This window comes from Carassius carassius, chromosome 31 (genome assembly GCF_963082965.1).
Source record: "Carassius carassius chromosome 31, fCarCar2.1, whole genome shotgun sequence".
Lineage (NCBI taxonomy): Eukaryota > Metazoa > Chordata > Actinopteri > Cypriniformes > Cyprinidae > Carassius > Carassius carassius.
In genome coordinates this window covers 7,992,925-8,016,117 of record NC_081785.1, presented here as the reverse complement: position 1 = coordinate 8,016,117, position 23,193 = coordinate 7,992,925, and the positions used below count along the sequence as shown (strand labels likewise).

Genomic DNA, 23,193 nt, shown 5'->3' with positions numbered 1-23,193 from the left:
ATTACATTTTAATAGGTTGGAACTTGTTTGTTGGATGATAATAGCACGTTTTTGCCAAATAACAATTGGTTTTACTATTGTTTTATTTGTATTTCCCCAGATCTCTATGCAATAAGTCATGTATGGCACTATTAGAGACTGGTACAGTATATTAAGGGCCTTTGAATCAAGGATGTATTTTGTTTTAGACATGATAGCCAGAGTTTTCTATATTTTTGACTTTATATAGTTTATATGAGATTTCCAACTGATCTTGTGGTCCGTAATGACCCCTAAGAATTTAATTTAATTTACCATTTCCAGTTCAAACGTATCAATTCTGATCTTAACGTTTGTATTTATTTGTTTATTGCCAAATAAAATAAATTTTGTTTTATTTATGCTTAGTAACATCGAACCATTTCTTTTATGTTTTCATTTCTGCTTACACCGTGTCCAGAAGCTTTCCCAAATTTTGATTGGAACAAAATAAAGTTGTATCGTCTGCAAATAAGACACAGTTTAATTGAGTCAACACGGTACAAATATCGTTAATATATAATAAGAATAGCTTAGGTCCGAGGACTGATCCTTGCGGAACCCCACAAGTAGCTCTTTGTAGCTTAGACCTTCCATTGGTAAATTGAACAAACTGAAATCTATTCTTAAAATAGTCAGTAATCCATTTTTGGACAACACCCCTGATACCATACATTTTAAGTTTTTTTTTAAACATTTTGAGTTTTATGATCAATAGTATCAAATGCTTTTTTCAAGATGGGAATGACTTTAGCTATTTTCATGTTATCCAGAAAGATACCAGATTGGAAAGATAAATTAAAGATATGATTGGTTAATCTGTTATTATTTCTTCAGTTAATCTGGTATTTCACATCAATTATATGATTATCACTGTGTTGTGTGTATGATATGATGTGGGTGTGTGTGTGTGTATATATATATATATATATATAAGATGGCAAAGATGAGTTTTCAGCAGCCTGTGTTTAACGTTGAAAACAGTTGTGCCACTTAATAGTTTTGTAAAAACCATGATCATAGTTTTTTTTTTTTTACAGCTTACTTTAAAGAATAGCCAGTTTGTCACTTTGCCAATGTAATGTGTCCTTGCTCTATAAAAACATTCATTAAAAAATGTACTGACCCCTTTTGAACTTTTGAGGTTTAAAATATTAAAGTGTATATAATGTATATAATGTGTATTTTAACTGGGATTTGTAATAACATTTTTAATAGCTCCTCACACATTTCAGTGACTTAATGGCAAACATCTAAAGAACTAATCAGAATTTGACAAAATATCATCAGACAATATAATTTGAAGTCATGTTAGGTCAAAATCTAAAGGAGATAATAATAATTGTTGATGATAGTCAGATTACACAGAAAAAATAAAATAAAATAGGCAATTCCACAGGGATCTGCATGCTTCATCAAAATGGAGACCTTGCAGTCCTTCTTTTTTCTTGTAATAATCTGTTACTTATTTAGATCTCCCTAGCATACCAAATCAACACCTGTTACATTTCAGCTCATGTTTTTCAGATTTTCAAACAAAATCTCTCACAATGCACATGCGGTTTCTTCCGCTATGGTGTAATTGATGCTGTTAAATTGCTGAGCATCAGCCTTGTTTAAATCCTTCCCTTTCACATACCCTGCTCTATTATTCATTGCCCAGTCTGATGACTGAGCGTCACACTAAACCTGACACACCTCATGTTACATTTGCATGGAGCCAAACTCATATTAGATACTACCTTTAAACCCGTTAAAGGTCAAGCGAGCGGAAATAACCATATGGGCCAAAGAGAGCTTGTTTTCGAAACAGTTATTAAAGCAATGTGACATTTACGTGACATATCGTGATTGGATTAGTGTAGTTAACATTGGCCTTAAAGGGATGTATATAATACATGTTTGGCTTTGTTTCAAAGGGAGGGATTATTACGCTAAACTGACCTTATTTTTATTTTATTTTTTCTTTTGGGGGGGGGCGTATGGTATGTTCAAATAAACAGCATTCTTGCACCCTATAGGTGTATGCCATGTTTTGAAATGTCAACTGCTTTAAACACATGATCTGTTGCCTAATGAGATTTTAATACTTGACTTGAACAGTGCAAGTGCTAAGTGCGAGACGAAAATATAATGCTCTCAGTCAAATTTTATGGAAGATCGCATTGAAAAAAAAAAAAGCCAGTTGACACAAATGTCAATGCGACACTCAAGACAGGGCGTGATTGAAACAGACCTTAACGTGAGAACAAATTACATTACCTTATTTTATTCAGAGATTTTTTCTTGTGCTGTCAAAGGGTGCATGGGTTACATTGATGGAGGGGGAAGTTAAATAGTTATTAATTATTAATTTGATCCTATCAATAAAAGTGCTCTGGAGAATTAAGCCAATTCCAAGTCAGATCTTACTTACTTTCTGTGAATTCATCACTCTCTCTGGGTGTTTCTCTTCCATCTAAGCCTTTGATTTTACAGAATTTTGCTGTCGGATGCTTGTGACATTACACAGCAGTATTGATATGAGGTGACTGGCCTGAGATGCCTTTGATCATGGCTGTAATCAAGCCTGTAACTATGCTTTTCCCCATTCATATGGTTTTTAACAAATCCACTTTGCTTCCACTCCATTTCCTTGTTACACAGATATTCTCCTCTGGTTTTATAGCATCTTCTGCTTTCACCTTCTTAGTAGGATCCATAGATGATCACTAGATGATGTGGAAAGGAGAATGCTACCACATGATTGGTGGAATGAGAACTCCTACATCTTGCTTGCTTGTACACATCACATTGTCATTCTTCTAGATCAACTTGGAAAATATTAATATCTGATTCCTCCTCAATATCTAAAGATTGAACTGACAGATAGGGGGATCTTGCACTTGGTTTATGCCTGAAAAGGGAAAATAGTCATTCTCCTGGTGTTAAGGCAAGACTCTGTTTCCTCTGTGTCCCCTCTTTGTGTCTGAAATTTGTATTATCAGTAATGTATATTTTGCACTAAAGAATATGAAATCTGTATCACCACAGCTGTTTTTCGCATTAAAGCGTGTGTTTTTCATTTCGATCCCGGTCTGAATAGTTATTTGTTTCAGTTGTTTATTGCATTCTTGCCATTTCACCTGCGTTGCAAAACATTTACTTTGATTAGAGATGCACCAAGATTTATATGTTGTCATAAACCATAATTATTTTCATTATGTAGCCTATATTATAATTAATTATTATTATTCTATAAAATTTTTTAACTAAAATCTGTTACTTTAATCCTACAAGATATCATAACATAATGTACAGTAAATAAAATATGTATGATTTATAATATTAAATGAATATTAATTTTCAAATTGTATTGTTAAATTATAATTTTAAAGTATGTCCAACCTAAATATGATTTATTAGTAATTATAGTAATTTTTTTATTTTATTTTAACAATACAGTAATAATATTTTTCTGTCATAATTTTTACATGGCAGGTTAAAGCCTCAAGCTTTTATGGTTATACTTTTTTATGTTACTAAATTGTTAGTGTTTTATAGATTAATTGTTAGATGATAGAAGAGGTCATCTAAATGTAAAGGTTGCAGAAAAGACCATGCCCAATTATATATCCAGTAACCAATTTGACACATATATATTCCTGATTCATATATTGTTTACAAAAAGTTTCCGTTTTGTTCAAATACGCGGCTGTTTTTGGATAGCTTTTAATGGAGACAGATGCTGCTGTACCGGAAGGGGCAAACTTGGTAATGGTAACCAGCCTGACTTTGACTTTGTTTGGGTTATGGATCTGATGATGTGAAATGTAAGATGTCCCTAATTATCTTGGCTCCTTAATGAGGAACACTTATGAAAATGACTGAAACATTGTCATCAGCATTATGGAATGCTTTTGGATATCATTAAAACAAAACATTTAATTTCTGAAATAAAAATGTCATTGGGTGTTTATGTAGAGTGATGCTTTTTCGTCATGTTGCTGTGGTGCAGTTTTATATAAAAACCATTCTTGGTGTTCCTTGTGTATTATTTTTCATTAACTTGAGGCACAAATTCCATCTTTGCATGTTTGTGTATGTTTTAGGTGTCTAGACCCTTCCAAACCTAAAATTTATTATGCCAAGTTCCTGTACAGCTCTTTCCTTCCTTCTAATATTTCTTCCTGAAACATTAGCTCTTGATGTGGTGTGTTCACACCACTATATTCGTACCATTCCAGGATGCCTGTTTTTTAGGCACATCGAAAAAGGTCACAGCTCATGTACACTCTCACAGTTACAGAGCTGATTCTAGCATGTAATTCAATACTTGAATTACACACAGCATATTAACATTACAGTTAAAAAAAAAAAACAGAGACAATTTAAGAGGAAAACATTTGTTTAAATTACATACTTGAGCCTTCTGGGTTTTGTCTGCACTCTGAAGTATTTATGATGTGTCTCCTGCAATTACCTGTCTATGGTCCATGCAGTTTTCCACAGGAAGAAACATTTAGATTAGCCATCATTATGCACTCAGTTAAATGTGATTTGTTGTGTATGCAGCTCTGCTTTGATCAACCTGAATGGTTCACTGATCTTTACTTCTTCGATTGAAACGTGGGAAGAAGCTTTCAGTGATGAAACTGCAACATACAGTATGCTCTTCCCTGTTAAATTCTGTAATAGACATTCATGAAGCCAAACCTAATTAGTAGGAATAATACATCTATATTTCATTAGAAACTAACAAATCCTGAAAGCAAATATCTGAAAGCAAAAACACAATTTTAATTTATTATAAGTTTTTAATTTAATAGTAAATGACATCAGCAAATTATAATTGCCTGTTTGATAGTGTCTCCAAGTATTTATTTATTTATTCAAAATAACTTAATATTTTCTGTTGTAATTTCTTTACTTTTACATAACATTGCAACACAGTCAGGATTTCAGAACTGAATAGGAGAGAAAAACATAAGATATATAAAAATATATAATATTTGCACTTTGTGCAAATTCTGTGTACTTGATGGTAATTGCTTAATATAATTCATTTTGGAATATAGGTCACAGAGTGTTTCAGATGATACAAAATATGGCATATATTCAAGAATATATATATTTTTTTTTTTTGCATATATTGCACTTTTAATTTTCAATTCAGTTTGGAACCTTAAATTAAGCCAAACCATTTGGAAAGTAAAGAGAGACATGCAAACTAGGGGTAATATTTTTTCCAAAATGTTTGAAAGACATCTGTAGCTGTCCCCTCCCTGTTCGGCTGTTTCCCTGACAGGATTATTGATCCATCGCATCCCAAATTGGCTCATGGTGCCTGAGCCTCAACTCCAGTGTCTGGGCTGAATGACACGGATTGGCTCGTTCAGTTCAAGTGCTTTTCCATTTTCAGGTCTATCAGTGCCTTGGGGGCTTGGGGAGCGACATATCATTTTTCTGGGTTCAGGTTTCTTTGAGTTGCAAGCCCCACAAAAAGTCCAGCACAAGTCCTTAAACTTGGCTTAAAAATTGCAGGCTAGTTGAGCCTCCATTTGAGCTGTGCATGAAGTTTTTTTTATTAGCTAGAGGACAGAATTCCATGTCATTAGGATTACTGTGGGATTGGACTCTGCATAGTTTGCATACCCCATCCTTCATCATTCTCAGAAGGTTAACTGCCTCTGCCAAATGTCTCACAATTTAAGTCCTGATAGGCATATGTCTGCACCCTGTTATTGTATTTGGCAGTTGTGTATTTCTCATCAAACTGTAATCAGGCTGTAATCAGAATAGAGCTGGTGAAAGAGTAATTTGTCAGGCAGGCGTGCAGATTGAAGAGTGCAGTCAGTTGAGGAGGTGGAACATATTTCCACCGGAATGATTTCAAGCTTCCAATTGTTATTGTATTTTTTTTCTTATTCTTGGTTATTTTTTACATTGTGCCATGGCATGCCCTTCCTGCTCTACTTTGCAAACTGTCTTCACTTGGATGTTATTAAACATCTCCATCACTACTGCAGTTCTTGAGACATGTGAAACAAAACACATCCCACAACTTTTACCTGCTATTAGATTTTAAAAATATATTTCCACTTTGAAATTATGATAACAGGAATATTTTTTCTCAGGTGTCTCTTATGCAGATTCTGTCAGAAATTAATGAAAACATTTAAAAAGTCAAAGTCAGTCTTCATCACAGACCTTGTTTTGGAATCCTTTGAAATGCTTTGCCTAATAATTAGTGTTAAATACTCAATGTAAATTGAAGTGGTACCTTCTGAATCAGTTAATGTAAGACACCAGATCATTCACATTTCCTTTTCAAAGCATTTCAAAGATTTTTCTTAAGTGCTGCAATAAATGAGATACATTTCCAGCATTTGCTGTCTTACTGGAAGGTTGATGACTTTATGATCCAGATAGTCCATATTTTATGGTTGTCAGTCAATGATTGTCGTCTTTTGCATGAAACCCATTTATTGTATGGTACAGTTTAGCAAGGAAATATCGTACGTGTCCAGGTCCTCATGGATTTCCTAGTTTTCTTTAATGCCTTTTCCTTTAATGGATAGACCACCCATATGTTGTTGTAGACAGCCATCAGAACGCAGAACAGATCCTTATAATCCATAGCTGCAGCTTAAAAACCTGGTGTGAGGTATTTTATTTTGTTGGAAATGTGTTGGGAATTCAGGACCACAAACCGAAGTCATATAACACTATCAGCTCCCTGTCAGGCACTCAAGATAACTCGACCATCTCCCTGTGGAAGCTCCTGCTAGTTATCATCACATTACAGTAGTGAGAGAAATACATAATAGCCTTAAGATAATGCTCTCCACGGGGAAGAGTTAGCATAAAAAAACACAAATTTTAAGTAGCCAAGAGTTCATTCGCTCAGGTTTGTAGATTTAAGGTATCTCAGGGGAGCACTTCAGAGACAAGGAATTATTATTGCTGGCTTGGGTTTAGAGCTATGTACCTCTCACAAACCACATTCAATTTCTTTATAATTTAAAATTGAATTGATTCACACTTGAGGGGAAACTGTGGTGTTCATTTTCTTAGTAATAGGAACACTTCCTTTATTTTTCTCTGGCTTTTGTTATCTGTAATGTAATGTAAGCGTAGCATTGTGCTATGTCAATGGTTGGAAAGTTACTTTGAAATGACAGCATTTTTAAATATTTTGCTAAAAACTCCATGGAATTCAATGAATCATTTTTTTACATGAACCATGCAAATGAACCGATTCACTTAAATCAATCTGACATCCCAGTTCTAGAGATAGAGATGCTTCCCAATAAGAGACAGTTTAGGCAAGCATGTTTTATTATATTATTATTATTTTCTTTTTTTCACTCAACTATTGCTGGGGGAAATAAAATATGTCAGAAAATATAGCAAATGTAGTGTTTTATTACTATTATAACTACTATAATAACTGAGCTGCTGTTAGAACTTTGGTTAGTTATTCCCCAACACTGCTACATTAGTGCACATTTGAGTTTGCTGATTTCATATTTACTTGATATAGTCACCAGATATTTTAAGTGCACCTGAATGCCTTTCTGGAACAAAAATTATGCAGCAAAGAGCATGATCTACTGTGTGTTATTGTAGTGACACACGTGGTTTTGAGTGGCTGTCAGCGGTTGACTTCTGCTCTTTGTTCACTATAACATGTGTACTTCTCTTAGCATCTAACTGTGCTAAAATGATGCACAGAGTAGACATTCATCATACTTAAAGATTACACTTGTAGTTCCACTGACAAATTTAAAGGTAAAGGGTGTAGTTTATGCGCCATACAGAGTCTCAAAAACAAGTATTGTTTTTAGACAGGAGCACACCCATCATTTCCCATTGAACAGACAACTGCTAGCTCCACTTTAATGTTGTGCCATTGGTTGGGACAGTGTTGCTGCATCAGTCTGGCCCCGATCCTAAAACAAACAGCAATGTTAAGAAGGCACCACTGAGCTACAGTGTTTACAGTTATCTGGAATGGAGTACTTATGTCTCTGCGTATTAAACTGGAATAGAAGAAATATTTGGCTTCAAAGATATTGCATACTTTTTATAAAATCTTAAACATAAATTTGTTTAAGCCAATCCTAAATCCAGATCTGAATTTAAAACAGCTTCATTTTCATTGTAGTGCCAGAAACTGCCGTTGTTGGTTTTTTCGTAAACTCTTCAGTGGCTGTTAATGAGAAGGCGCCAACTGAACCATTTGGAAATTATAAACAGGGAAATGATAACAAAAGTGGCAAAGTGACTGGAATTAATTCATTTTCGAAGCGAGCTCAGGCCATCCTGTAGAAAAGTTTTTTTCTTCATTGCAGCAGATTTGCAGAAATTTAGCATTACATCACATTCATTAATAGAGTAATGATCAGTTTTTGTTTCAAGAAAATTAAATAGTTTTTCTTTGGCTGAAACAATATGTTCATGCTCATGTTGAAGTAATTTATATATTATGCTGACCTTGCTAAGCGCCTACCATTAACTAAGCAGAACTAATCTATCACCCCGCTTGCCTCCTCTGGCATCCATACTTACAGGAAATTCTACACATTCCACTAGTATGCAGCTTTGCGGGGCGATATTAATTATCAGTAGTGTGTACACACTGCCTTTATATTCATTCTCTTTACATTGCGAAGACATTCATGTGTGCAGCTGCAGCCAGGTATCAGTGATTATGGATCTGTCCCTGATAAGATCTTTCATCTGACTGGAGTATTCAAGAATACAACGATTCACTTGCTGTTTCTAAATTAAAAGCTCTTAAATATTCATGGCCGCCTCAGGCGTCTTGTTTGCCAATATACTGTATACTCCGCAGTGCACATCACTTGTAGAAGATAAAATTTGTACGCTGCAGGAAAAAAAAAAAAAACTATTTTTACCAGATTATGTTTTTCAAGCATACTAAATTCCAGGCATGTCCTCATGGTGTCATTGTAATGAATACAGAATGCATTTCTCCCAGGATCTGTTCTAGCATGACCAGAAATCAGAGTTTGTGTGTGTGTGTGTGTGTGTGTGTGTGTGTGTGTGTGTGTGTGTTTTATTAGTTATTTATAGGCATACAGTGCAGCCAAGCAATTACAAGGGACTGCCCTCCGAAGGTGAAGATATAAAAGGAATATTTAATGCAATTTTGGCTGCAGGGTTGTGGTCGGATGAAAGGGAAAAGGGAACATTCATTTTGCTCCAACCCAGGAGTCAATGTAATATACAGAGACATATCCAGAGAAGATGAGTTTGCTTCTGTGGAAAATAATTGCACTGAACTCACAGGGAATAAAACATCCTCACAAGGAATCAAATGTGAGTTGGTTTCCTTTGCCCAAGCTCTCAAGTTCAATGCTGTATGTGTTTACTTCATTCATCAAGTAAATGGAGTTGAATCATTACAAATGCAACGCAGAATGCAGGATTGTGTACACAGGCATATAAACCAAAACAAGCACTTGACCACATTCACCCTTAAATGGGCAGGAACATAATACAGTATCACTTAAATAATTTATTTTTATATTTATTTATTCATTCATTCACTATATTGTTATTACATATAGTTTTACAGTTCACATTGATTATGAACATAACATTAACATTATTTTTGAGTGTTATAGTCACTGAAATCTTTTTACAATTTTCTATTTTTATTGTAATCATATTCTTTCATATATTTTCACTAAAAAATTTAAATTGTTCTTAAGATTTACCCTTATGCCATTCAATATATAGATGAGTTTGTTTCTTAATTTGAATTGATTTGGAGAAATTTTGCATTACATCACTTGCTCACCACTGGATCCTCTGTAGTGAATGGGTGCTGTCAGAATGAGAGTCCAAGCAGCTGATAAAAATGTCACAATAATCCACAAGTAATCCACACAACCCCAGTCCATAAAATAATGTCTTGTGAAGCAAAATGTTTGTAATAAATCCACCATGTTTGTAATAAATCAATCATTTGTGCTTAGATAACAGTATATAAGAAATTGTGCACTTTTTTGTGCTTTATCAACCTCGGTAACACTGATGCAAAAAGTGATGTACTGTTATGTAGTTATGTGAACATAGGGAGCCTCAAAATCTGATTGCAAGTGGTCACAGGAGACACGTTTGAGATGCATGTTATTACCAGGTGTAAACAGCAATGCATTTAGTCTGACCACTTGTGATCGCTCCAAGATGGATGATAATACCTGGTGTAAACAGGACCACAATCATCCTTCCAGATCAATACATTGATGAACCATACACGTCTATGTTCATCTCAGCTCTGACATGCTGTTGATTTAATGTACTGATGGGTGTCCATATACTGTTGTCCTGCAGTAAGCCCTCTCTTAAGCCTTCTACACACTGCACAATTTTAGCAATCCTATGAGATCATTGCTGGTCACACTGTGCGACATGGATCTGATAAACTTTGACATGCATGTAGACTGTACGATGATGACACCTATTGACTCGTAGGCTACGACGCACGTTTATTTAGAAGAATAAAACGTCATTAGCATGCGCTAGTGGTAAACAAAAAGAGCATAGTGAATCACACTTTGACAGTAGTAGTTTTTATGTGTGCTGAAAAAAAGTGGGAGCGGTGGAAGGGGAAGAAATAAGAGGTAGGCAGTTTTATGTTTCAGCTCCATATCGCATTTTTACTGGTTGGTGAGTAAATGTGGATCGTAATTACAAACACTATACGATGAACATGCTGAATTTCTGACACTGCCAGAAAATTATCGTAGGTTATCTTAGGTCGCAAGATTGTGACAACGGCCATCTTTGAACCTCTCTCACTGTGTGACAAAGGCCCATCGATTAGGAGCCACGATCACAGAAAATGCCACAATTGTTTCACAATGGCAATCTTTTGTCTGGGACAGCCGAAAATCGTGCAGTGTGTCTCGGGCTTAACTCCCAGCTTGAGCATTCCTCTCCCGCTGTTGTGTTTACACAGGAGACTGAGTGTGCTTCTCTTCTCAGACAGGTCTGTGCAGGAGTCCTGCCTCAGGCTGCCATGTAAGGCCTGATTATCAATGCGCAACATACAGATATGGAGAGTATTCATAGACACACATGGTGGAGGAAATTTACAGAATGGCATGGTCAGAATGTATTTAAGGTGATGATTGTTATGACAACAGTTTTATTTTAATGTTAGGAAGAACAGATATTGTAATAGGTTAAAAAGATATATAGTTATGTTTATGTAATATTTTTAGCACATGTCTCCTATGAGAATAAGTAAATGTATGTGTAGATAGATAGATAGAGATGTTTCAAATTGCACAAAGACGGAGATCAACGTGAAGTTTTTTAATCAGATAAATCCAGGAGAACATGCACATACATCTAGCCAGATCCACGCTCGCTCGTCCTCATATGCACGCACGCACTGACTCGATCTAATGCACTGTAAATGCAGGATTTTTTAAAACAAATACGCCTAGCGGAACACAAAAATTCAAAATAAAAAATTTTGCAGAACAGGATCAAACAAAAAAGTACTGGTCATAATACTTGCATAAAATGTTTGATGTGAAAAAAGCGGTTCACTTACTGCGCAGTACAGCCACAAGCGCCACAGTTACGTTTGGCATAATTTTATTTTTAATACTATAGTGTCATTTGAAAACATTACAGTCCTGCTACTAGCATTTTATTCAGACTAAAACCCCTTTAAGTCGGGTGAGAAAGCTTTTTTTTCCAAGTGGCTTATGCACATTATAATAATACCGCTGTAGATGCATTTTGCAGCATTAAGGTTATTAATTGATCGTTCATTTAAACTACGATCGATCATGGAAATTATTGAATATTGACATCCCTAAATGCAAATGAGTTGGATGGAAACCTGGCTATTGTCTGCATCAAACCATGCTTCCGAACAAATGTCATTTACCGTTCTGGGCGGCTCCAGGACAGCTGTCTCTCCGAGCATGTGCTGTCTGTGAAGCGGGGCAGAGTAACGTAGCCCTCAATCATGCTGCAGTGTTTGTGAGAGCTTCCAACTTCTCCACCCCATTTACAGAGTGAAATTCTCTGACTACCTTTATCTCCCACTTTCCACGGCTCCAATAATACGGGGCTGCCCGCCGACGTGCCTGACTTTAAATCGGCTCTACAAAACACTGATATCGGCCGATGCCGATATATTAAAAAATGACATCTAGAACTGAGGACTTATAAGCATAAACCAAAGAAAGGGAACTAATGAGATGATTGAGATGAGATGAACAGACAACAGGTGAACTGAATGACATAATCAGGCAACTCAGTGAAACTAAGTCACAACGGAGAGAACAGAAAACAAGGCATTCGTGTAACAAATAGAGCACCAAATTAGCATATTAGAATGAGTTCCAATGGATCAATATCACTGTTTTACTGTGTTTTTGATCAAATAAATCCAGCCTTGGTGACTTATTTTGAAATAATTAATTTAAAATAAATAAACATTTTGTAATTATTCAGAGCATTTGAATGGTAGTTAATGTAATGCTGTCCTGTGAGTATATATAGTGATGGTCATTCTTTAATGCAAACAAGACTCCTCTTTATGACACTGATATGTAGATTGCTCTTTTGCATGTGTGAAAAGCAGGCATTCATAGTTTCATTTCTAAGTGAAGTTATACTTTTTCTAATGGTTTTGGCAACAATATTTAATCAGATAATGGAGTAGAGCATTATAACTAGGCATATTTCCAAATACATATGCAGACGAGCACACTCTCAGCATTTTAAAAGTGCAAATTGTGACTAGGACGAAGTTTATTTATTTATTTATTTTTGGGCAGTGCTGGCAATGATACAGATGCTTGGTGGGCTGTGTTTTATACCCCACCTAAATTCTCTACAAAGGAATCAAAGAAATCCCTTGAGCCTTCGAAAAAAGTTAGTTTATCTTGCCCTCTAACACAAAGCTATGCATGCTGACACATGTTCTCTGCAACTTAAAGCATGCACATGGACACTATTTGCACTCAAGCATGTTCTCAAACATGCATATCTATGTCCATGTTTCCATTTCAAAATTGTTTAATGGGAGAAATATGTTTCCACAGCTTACCATTATTATAGACTGGTTTTGCGATGGCATTTTTAATAACAAAAAAAGATATGCGTAAATTTACAGTATTATAAGCTAGTATAACAGAATTCCTACCAGATTAATTAATGTAGCCACATAGCAGCAGAGTTCTTAAAAACAGTATATGCACAGTAAGATATTGGTTTTGAATGTCTGTGCTTCAGTGGCCATGATTATCTCTGTCTCTGCTATTGTAAGCATTCCTCTGTGTGCTCCTGGAGACTGGGTAATACTCAGAAGCACAGCACTAGTGGTTCAGTAAAAGGCTGTTGAACTGCATGTGGTCTGTCCTTGAAAGAGTAGAGGCGAGAGGTTAAAAATACCTGTTGGTCCTGCTATTTACAGGGTCTATGTCTCTAGCAGCAGATCTTTTTTATATAGTAAATTAAATTAAAATTAAATGTATGCATTTAGCAGACGCTTTTATCCAAAGCGACTTACAGTGTATTCAGGCTATCAATTTTTTAACTATCTATTATTACCTATTAGTAGATGCGAGCATGTGGTTTTTCTCTTAGAATGATATCTAGAGTCTGGGAATTAGTGAAGGGAGTAACTAACAGTAAGTAATGGTGCTACTAGTTTTTATCAGTAACATAAGAATACTTCAGATGTTTCTTTTTTACAAATGCTTTTGTATTGCACTGCACACACTCAAGTGAGTGAACTGATAATACTAATTTGTAAATCTGTTCTCCTAAAATGTCCTCTTTTTCACATATGCTCTGGAAAGTCTGATTCATTGTAGTGAACCAGTTTGTTTATTTTTATAATGTCATTTTTTTATTTTATATGAGATTATTTTAAAACTACTTTTAGTTGTATTTAGCATAATTTTATGTTCAAGTTCAAGTTTAATTCTAATTTTGATTTAAAAATTGTAAAATGTTTTGATTTGGTGTTTGAATTATTTCATTCTGTCATAAACCTTTATTGTTTTGTGGCAGATGATATCTGTCTAATTAAATTATAAATTAAATTATTGGATAGTTATTTTAAACTAAATAAATAAATATTGTCCTCTTTAAAACATAATTTGTTTTTGTGTGTATTCACTTATATACTTTTAATTGTATATATGTACTGTAAGTACTGTATGTATGTTCTGGTTTAAATATTATATTATATTATATTATATTAATTATATTATATAAATCTTCAGAAAGTGCTGTATTAAAAAAAAAAAAAAAAATCTGTAGTAATGAAAATGTCCATTTTGACAAGTAATTCAAAATCTCTGAATTTAGATAATGGTAATACAAAACCCCTTCCGTAAAAAATTATACTTATTATTGCCTTAGACAGTATTTGTGAATGAAACACGTTTCTATGATGACTTGATGATATTTCAAAAACATGCAATCACAAATCGTTCTGTAGTGGACCAGTTCAAGCTTTACAAAGCAGACAAATTTAACTCTGGCCAATCGCACAGAGAGAGGATATGCTGCTGCTCCGGGGATGTGGATCGTGTCATAGTCTGTGATAGATTCTTCGGCATGCCTGAGATTAAGGTATTACTTACAGCGGGGTGGGTCGATACAGATGCACTGTCGATGACTGGATAAAGGAACACGTTTTCTGTTCTACCAGTCTTATATGATCCCTTTTCTTGTGGTCACAGCCTCGGTGTGTAACACGTATAATACCTCAGCCTCACCTTATCAGCCACTCAAATTTGTGGTGTCAGGTTGTTGTTCATTCCGAGGTAAAGGGTGTAAATTAGCCCATCATGCTGATGAAACAATCTAACCCTACAGAGGACCCCATGTCTGATATCGAGTACTGATGTAACAGATTTTATTCTGACTGGCATTTTCATCTAGACCGCAATAAGGTCACCAAATTGCTTTGGCTTCACAGAAAACCTGTTTACCTCTAACGTTGTATACAGATATCTCTCAGGTGATCCAACTTGGAGGCCCGGTTGAGGTGTTTCAACTGAGAACAGATGGAGTAAAGAATTACAGCTTCACAATAACCAAAAACCCAGGACGTTTGACCAAACATAGTTAGCTAACACAAAGGAACAGGTAATAAACACTAGTAGAAGAGCAGATTAAGACTAATTAGTGATTAGTGATGGAAGAAAAGAGGAAAACAGGAAATCAAAAATCAGATATATAGATGAGATGAAGAACAATCAAGTAGTATCAGTCTTGTTATAGTGAAAACATTTATATAATTAGCAAAGCTTACACTGAATGAATTACCATCATAAACAAAATGATTAAATGTAAATGTAAAGAAATGCACACTGTGGTCTAATAGTGGTCTCTCTCTTTATAAACTATATTATCAGTGTAACAATGAAAAATTGATTGGCAAAAAAAAAAATTGTTTTATATTTATATAATTTATTTAAAAGTCTTTTGTATTTCATTATTTTTAGTGCCATTTGGTGATATTTCACACATCGCCTTCAACTGAACTTAAAAGGATTGAAAAAAAAAATGTTGGTAGAATGTCATGTGTCAAAGGGTTATATGCAGAGGTAAAATAAGAAGGAAGTTGCTCTGGGATGAATCCCTCACCATCACTTTTAATCATAAGAGATCAGTAAATGATCTGTTAGAAAGCAGTCTCTCATGCTTCACTGATCTCCTCTGACTTTCGTACTGAGATATTGAGAGATAATTATGGCTTCTCGTCTATAATTGTACCCATGCCAGTGATTCATTCAAATTCCAATCGGCATATTGATCAAGGTTCTGCACGTGTTCACCACTGACATTTCTGATGGTCAAAGGCCATGTGAGGTAATCACGGATCTCCCTCAAACTCTGGAAAAGAACGTGTTGACATTTAACCATCATTCTTCAGAAATCCTCATTTATAGAACATGCCTTATTTCAAAATACCCAACACACACACACACACACAGACACAGAAAGCTTTTACAACACACTGTACTCACACTTAACTACCAGGCCAGGGGGGACGGTACCAAAACATGCCAGTCTGCTTCACTTAAAAGTGTGTTTTTCCACAGAAGACCATGAAAACAAAAGCAGCCACTGCAGTTTTTAGTCCGTTACCTCCACAGACCTTACCTTCACTTTTGAATATGCGTGTTTATGGCATGCAAATAAATCTTTACATGTGAGGACGAGTGGTTTTACACACAAAAACTATGTTTGATGTACAGTACGTTTGAAGTCATGCATGTAAACTCCAGATGTTCGTTTGATTCTAGGTCTGTCGTCAAAGGCTTCATCAAACCGCATTTGCTGTCGTGTGCCCCTCACGCTTCCCTCCACACCCTCCCTGGTCACCATGACAACAGCCCGTTCGTCAGCTGCTGTTTGCGGATCAGCCGAAATTAAGAAATTCCCAAATTCCACAACTGAACGGAATTATGACTGTGTGTCACTAGTTTTGTACAAAATGTGTTTGCTATCCTTCATTTGAGCTTCTGTGTGTGTGTTTCTATGTCATAGCACAACCCTTAAAGGATAAAAGCACATAGCTGAACACAGTAGTGCAAGGCCCCGAATTAGAGCCCAATGCTAATTAGACTTCTTTTTGACTTAATCTTGTGTTGCTTGGTTGTTGCATTGAATGCTGGCTTGTTTTTCAGCCTTTACTTTCAAAGCCTGTTTTTAAACACTATTCAGTCTATTTTTATGTACCATATCTGATATTTCGCTTGAAGATTAATCAAACTGCACCACCTAAAGCTACAAACAGTCAAGCTTTACTGGTTCACACAGAAGTCGAATTGTATTTTATCCACATTATTAAATTTTATTATTAACCAAACCCAAACTTCTGAACGGAAGTCATTTTTAGCTGCTACACCTGTACCATGTTGCATTCTGATAAATGGTGTTTCTTAAGCATAACATAATAACATTAACACAATTCTTCTGACAGTTATTTCACTGTATGTAGCTAGATGATATTATCCTTGACATTTTAATATGGAAGTGATGTGCAGGTGTGTGAAGAACAGCTTTGATTGTAGCTTATCTTAGTCAGTACTGATACTGTTTTTTAATTAGTTAAACACTGATATCTCTTTTTTTTGCTGTGCTAGTTTTAAACACTGAGATGTCTTTTGTTGTTTATTTGCAGAACATGCATATAGAGGTTATTTAAGCAATGTTACACAAACAGAAACACTCCTGTACAAAATTGTGTACTGAATTAAGCAGTTGGTATCGAGTAACTTATATTTAAGCAACATTTGGCCAGTTTGTATTTATTTTCTTTTAAAGTTATCCTAACACTACCAGTCAAACTTTTTAATTATTATTATTACTTTCCAGTTCATTATTGATAATAATAATAAGAAATGTTTCTTGAGCACCAAATCAGCATAATAGACTGATTGCAGAAGGTTAATGTGACACCAAAGACTAGAGTAGAGGTTGCTGAAAATGTAACTTTGCCATCACAGAAATACATTTGAAAATATATTAAAATACAAAGATCAAATAAATGCAGCCTTGGTGACCATACTTCTTTCAAGAACTTAATTATTCCTAACGTTTAGTATAGTATTGAATTTTTTTTTAAACAAACCAGGTTCTATGACAGCTTTGTTTCCTCAGTCTATATATGTATTCTTGGTCTGCCTATTATAAAGTAATTATACCTTTGTTTCCACTGTAGGAGAACTGAGATTGAATCCAGTAGCTAATTACCTCTCTCTCTTTTGTTGCACTGTGTGTGTGTGTGTGCGCACCCAACAGTACCCATATCCGTTTGTTATTTTTTCTGTTTTAAATATGCAAACCCATATATGGTATCTTAGCGACAATATGAATATACCGTGTGATTATGTGATCAGGTTGTTGTTCCCTAATCTTGGATCTCACCTACATCTCACTCTCATCTTTGTCTTCCCCTCAAATCCCTCTGCCTTATCAAGATGAAAAAGAGACAGATGTTCTGGGTTCAAAATCAGCTCTTTCCCTTTAAAGAGTATGACTATATTTAGTAATGTAGGCATGTTCTGTTTATTGATGCTTTATGATTGTCACACTTCCTTTTTTAGAGCAGCAGTCAACAGCCTTTTTGACTTATTTCTGAAGTTGGATTGCCACTTCCTAAGGTGCACCCCCTCCCCCAACCCCCTTCCCAGAAATAAGAAGTGTTTGTGTGTAATTGTGTAATATCTTTTGTATTTTTTATTTATGTATTTTTAGATCTTGCACATGACCAGGACACTTTGGATATGCGTACCTCGACCTTTTAATGTGTGTAAATGTGTGTAACTTCTGGTCAAGAACTAAATATCATTTTCATCTGAAGAGATGAGACGTTCAGCCGTCCTTGGCCATGAGCCAGTTACATTCTATTCTCTGCCCCTATCAGTGAGATTAACTGTGCATTTGTGTGAGGCATTCTGGGAAAGCTCTGCAACAACTTCCTCTTGCAGAATCTAAGTAATGGAATACCTCCTCCATCTTTCATCTTTCTCGATGTTAACATTTTTTTCTGCTGTTCCTGTGTCTGCTAGCTCAGAGAGTCTCTCAGATGGATCTACTTTTAACTGGGGTGTAATGGTTTTGAACATGTTTGATCTGCTAGTTGAAAGTACAGGCAGAGCTTATACTTTTTGCATATGAACTAGTTTTAGCATACATTGTATTCATATTTAATGGAGTGAGACAAAGGTTAATATTTATGTATACAGAACAGTCGTTTTGATCAATATCTTAATATCTATTTTAAATGTAGTGTTATAGGTCCATTGGCTCAGAATGTTGCTCTAGACTAGTGTTTCCCAACTTTTTTTGTTTTGTGTTCTCTCATAACTCAGTAAGCCTCAAATCTGAGATGTATTCATTTTGACTTATACACAATATAATTTAACATTATCATTAATGTTATTAAAATGGTCCTTATTACAATGATTCATGTCTGATCTAAAAATTCACCAAGTAACTTTTTCTCCCATTAATGAGATACTGGAGCTTGTTTGTGATTCACAAGTTTTTACAGTTCTGGCAACACTTTCTAGGAGAAAGGCTGGATTTATTTATAAGGCCAACCCACGTAGGACAAGAGTAATTTTCACTTTTGTACAGTGAAATTTAAGTTCCATAGAAGAAGTATGAAATATCTTCTAAGAGTTAATACCACTTAAAAGTCTTTTATAAAGATTTAATGAGAATTTTCAAATTGCAATAGGCAAATTTTAAAAAAGATTTAATAGATCAACAGTGTCCTCTAGTGTAGATATAAAGCAACAGCAATCTTTCATTTATTTAGTTAGCTCAACTACATTATATAAAGCAGTGGGCCAGTCGCATAAACTTTGTTTAGATAACTATGTTAAGACAGTGTCTTAACTAGTCTGACCAACTACTGTAGCAGTTAGCCGGGGGTAATCACTATTATTTTTTGGATTCTCTTAAGTTTTATGTAACCAAATTAAAACTATTTTGACTAGTCTTAAAGAAAAAATTAGATGACTAACTTTTAAGAGTAGTTATTTAACCCTATGAGGTCTAGGGGGGGTTTGAGGGCCTGGAGAATATTTGACATGCCCTTACTTTTTTTCCAGTTGCTTATAAACATAGACATGGCTAAAGTCTGAAAACATGTATTTGGTACAAAATGGGCTACAATAATATGTAAATAGGATGTATGTACATTTTGATTTTTGACATGATTCAGATCATCAGCTTGTAAAGAGAGAGATCCATGAACTGAACTGAGTGTCCGATAAGGGAGACATGCATAATGTGCAGAGCAGGGGGTCCCTATGGCCAGGATTAAAAACCACTGAAAAAAGAGCAGTTACTGCAAACATGTAACATACATAACTCTGAAATGAATAAACTCAAAGTAATAATTTTTATCTTTTTCTTTAGAATATGCCCGGCCTGCACTATGGACTCCAACAGCACCGAGTTGGGCCTGTACTCACCATCCAACATCCTTGGAGTGGAAGTCTACCTGGCATCCACTCCGTGGCCACTGCTCCAGAACACAAGCCTCATCAACCTCAGTGCCGTGTTCAAGCTCAATGGGAGTAATTTCGAGGTTGAAGGTCAATCCTATGATCCTCTAGGTGGTCACTCACTCTGGCAGGTCATTCTAATCGTTGTCTTTACAGGACTGCTCTCCCTTATTACTATTATTGGCAATATCTTGGTCATGGTGTCATTTAAGGTAAACCGCCAGCTCAAAACGGTTAACAATTACTTCCTACTTAGTTTAGCCGTGGCAGATCTTATCATTGGGGTCATCTCTATGAACTTGTACACCACCTACATTGTCATGGGCCAGTGGGCAATGGGAAACTGGGCATGTGACCTCTGGCTAGCAATAGACTATGTAGCCAGCAACGCATCTGTCATGAATCTGCTGGTCATTAGCTTTGACCGATATTTCTCCATCACAGGGCCTCTGACATACCGTGCCAAACGTACCACAAAGCGGGCAGGAGTGATGATTGGCCTGGCATGGTTTGTGTCGCTCATACTTTGGGCTCCTGCCATCTTGTTTTGGCAGTATTTTGTAGGAGAAAGAACCGTTCCACTGGATAAATGTTACATTCAGTTTCTCTCCGAGCCTATTATTACATTTTGCACCGCGGTGGCGGCTTTCTACCTGCCGGTGACGATAATGAGCGTTCTATACTGGCGAATATACAAAGAGACAGAGAATCGTTCTCGGGAACTTGCAGGATTACAAGGCTCAGTTGGAAGGTTCGGAGGTGTCGAGCGGCCGCACTTCCACCTCCACACCACTGGGGGGAGCTCTAGAAGCAGCAGCAACTTCGAACTGGGCCAACCTGGCCACAAACAAAGCTCCGTTCACGGCCTGAGTGGGCGATTCCACTGCTGGGGGTGGAAGTCGGGTGGAAGGGATAAAGGTGGGCCACACCGGGAGGGAGATCAGAGTAGCAGTGACAGCTGGAACATTAACGATGCTGGACTGTCAGCTGACCATTCAGGCTCATCTGACGATGATGAGAGTGCGCCGTCCACCACGCGGGCAATCTTCTCTATCGTTCTCAATCTGCCTGGCATGAGGGCAGCTGTAAACTCCCAGGTCACTTCTTGTGAGGATTTGGACACAGAGGAAAATCCATTACGGCCCCCTGTGTTGAACGATGACAGGGATGGCAGCATCCCACGCTCCGTCACCAACGGGGACAAGCAGTTTATCGGAAGCATTAGTAATGTTCATTCGATGACTGCTATACAGTCGTCGACAGAGCCGAACGTAGATCGCACCAGCACCACCATCAAATCTCCCTCAGCACCCATAACTTTCAGAGAGGCAGCTTTAGCTAAACGTTTCACAGCTCGCGCAAGGACGCAAATCACCAAGAGGAAGCGCATGTCGCTTATAAAAGAAAAGAAAGCAGCGCAAACTCTAAGTGCCATTCTTTTCGCTTTCATTATAACATGGACGCCTTATAACATCATGGTGCTAGTTAACACTTTCTGCAATGGCTGCATACCTGAGAACCTTTGGGCGCTAGGCTATTGGCTATGCTATGTTAACAGTACAGTAAATCCTATGTGCTATGCCCTTTGCAACAAGACATTTCGTAGCACTTTCAAGATGATCCTGCTTTGTCGCTGGGATCAGAAAAAAAGCAAGCCAAGCTTTCCACAAAGACAGACTGTGAAGTTTCACAGGAGCATACCGACAGACTCCACATAGCAACTTGGCTAATTTGCTAATGCTAACATGTAAATTGCGAGGGGTAATTCCTAATTAGTATCTGTACTATATACTGAAGCTTTAATGTGTGAATCTCAACGTGGACGTGTAGTTCAGTCACTTATTATCCCGGTTCACTAGATTGTAACATTTTAAGACACTGTGATTTAGCGTAAAAAGAGCTTCAGTGATACTGAAGCACAACTGAGCAAGTGCTGTGGCCATCAGTACTTCCTGTGTATGTTTTATATGCCATACCAAATCTGGAGTGGCAACTTTCAGGAGTTCTGCTGTGACATTAAAAAGTACATTAGAAGTGGAGACTGTATATGTTGAACCTTAGAGAGCTGATCGGATGTGATACTCTCAATTAATTGTCTGAAAAATTTGGGGTTGAATATTAAATCTCGTTGTCAGTCAACAGAAACTACGATTTTTAAATTAGGTGATGTATATCAAAGTATTTACAGTGAAGATATTTCTTTTTGTAAGTGAAGTGTGCTGATTTCTGTGAAAGCGTGCCTCACAGAGGTTCAGTATCTTTGCTGTCTCTGTAAGTGTAAGTGTTCTTCTGCAACATGTGAGCCACAGTTAAACAGTTTATAGGTTTTTCTCTCTCTCCTTTTGGTTATTCATAAATGGCACTTCCGTAAGCTGCTCTTGTATAAAGCGTGGTTGTTTACATTTGTTTTGTTAAAAGTATTTTAATAGCTGTTGTGTAGGTTTTTAGTGCACATTGAACATGTTAGGAATGCCTTATGTTTGGACTTTGAGATTGTGCACTGAATAAACTGGGCTAGCTGTGAAATCATTTATAAAACCTAAACAATGTTTTTAACTGTTTAATGGACTTCCATATTTTGACATTAGTGTGTTGGAATGTAATTCCATTTGCAACCAAACTGTTTGCTCTGTCACCAACAGATTTGGAAATGACAGTTTTTAACATCAGCCAAATTAGTTACCTAAAGTAGCTGCAGATTTGCTTAATAAGGAGCACACAAAATACAGACCTATCAATCAAAAGTGAATTCTTCAACTGTGGGCTCCTTTGGCACTGTGGAGAAAATAAAATCTCTTAAAACAAAAAAAGTTTATTCAATTTGCCCACTAACTATATCCAGCAGTGAACTTACAATTCATGCATTGTCATATTACTGAAACGTTATGTCATATAAACAGTGTAATTTCCATCACATCTCAAATTATGTTTTTAATAACATTAATAGAGTTTAAAAACATACTGCAGTTGAAATTATATTTACATTTATGGAATGCAATCTATGGAATCCTTTTTCATGCTAAAGCTAATTTCATAGCATTTTACGTATCCTAAAAATACACGATTAAACTTTTTCACAAAAAATTAAAGCTTGATTGGAAATTACACAAATGTTACACTTGCCATTCAGTTCCAACCCTAGTGTTTT

The 23,193-nt window shown here is 36.1% G+C and overlaps 1 protein-coding gene across 3 annotated transcripts in view; it reads left to right on the top strand.

Moving 5' to 3' along the window:
* Window positions 1-22,829, top strand: part of LOC132111449 (muscarinic acetylcholine receptor M1-like) — a 94,630-nt gene extending 71,801 nt beyond the window's left edge. For all 3 annotated transcript variants that reach the window (XM_059518749.1, XM_059518747.1, XM_059518748.1), the window contains exon 3: window positions 19,957-22,829. In XM_059518749.1, coding sequence (XP_059374732.1) covers window positions 19,976-21,763 — 1,788 coding nt within the window. In that variant the 5' untranslated portion in view covers window positions 19,957-19,975 and the 3' untranslated portion in view covers window positions 21,764-22,829. The remainder of the gene's footprint in view (window positions 1-19,956) is intronic.
* Window positions 22,830-23,193: the final 364 nt, after the last annotated feature.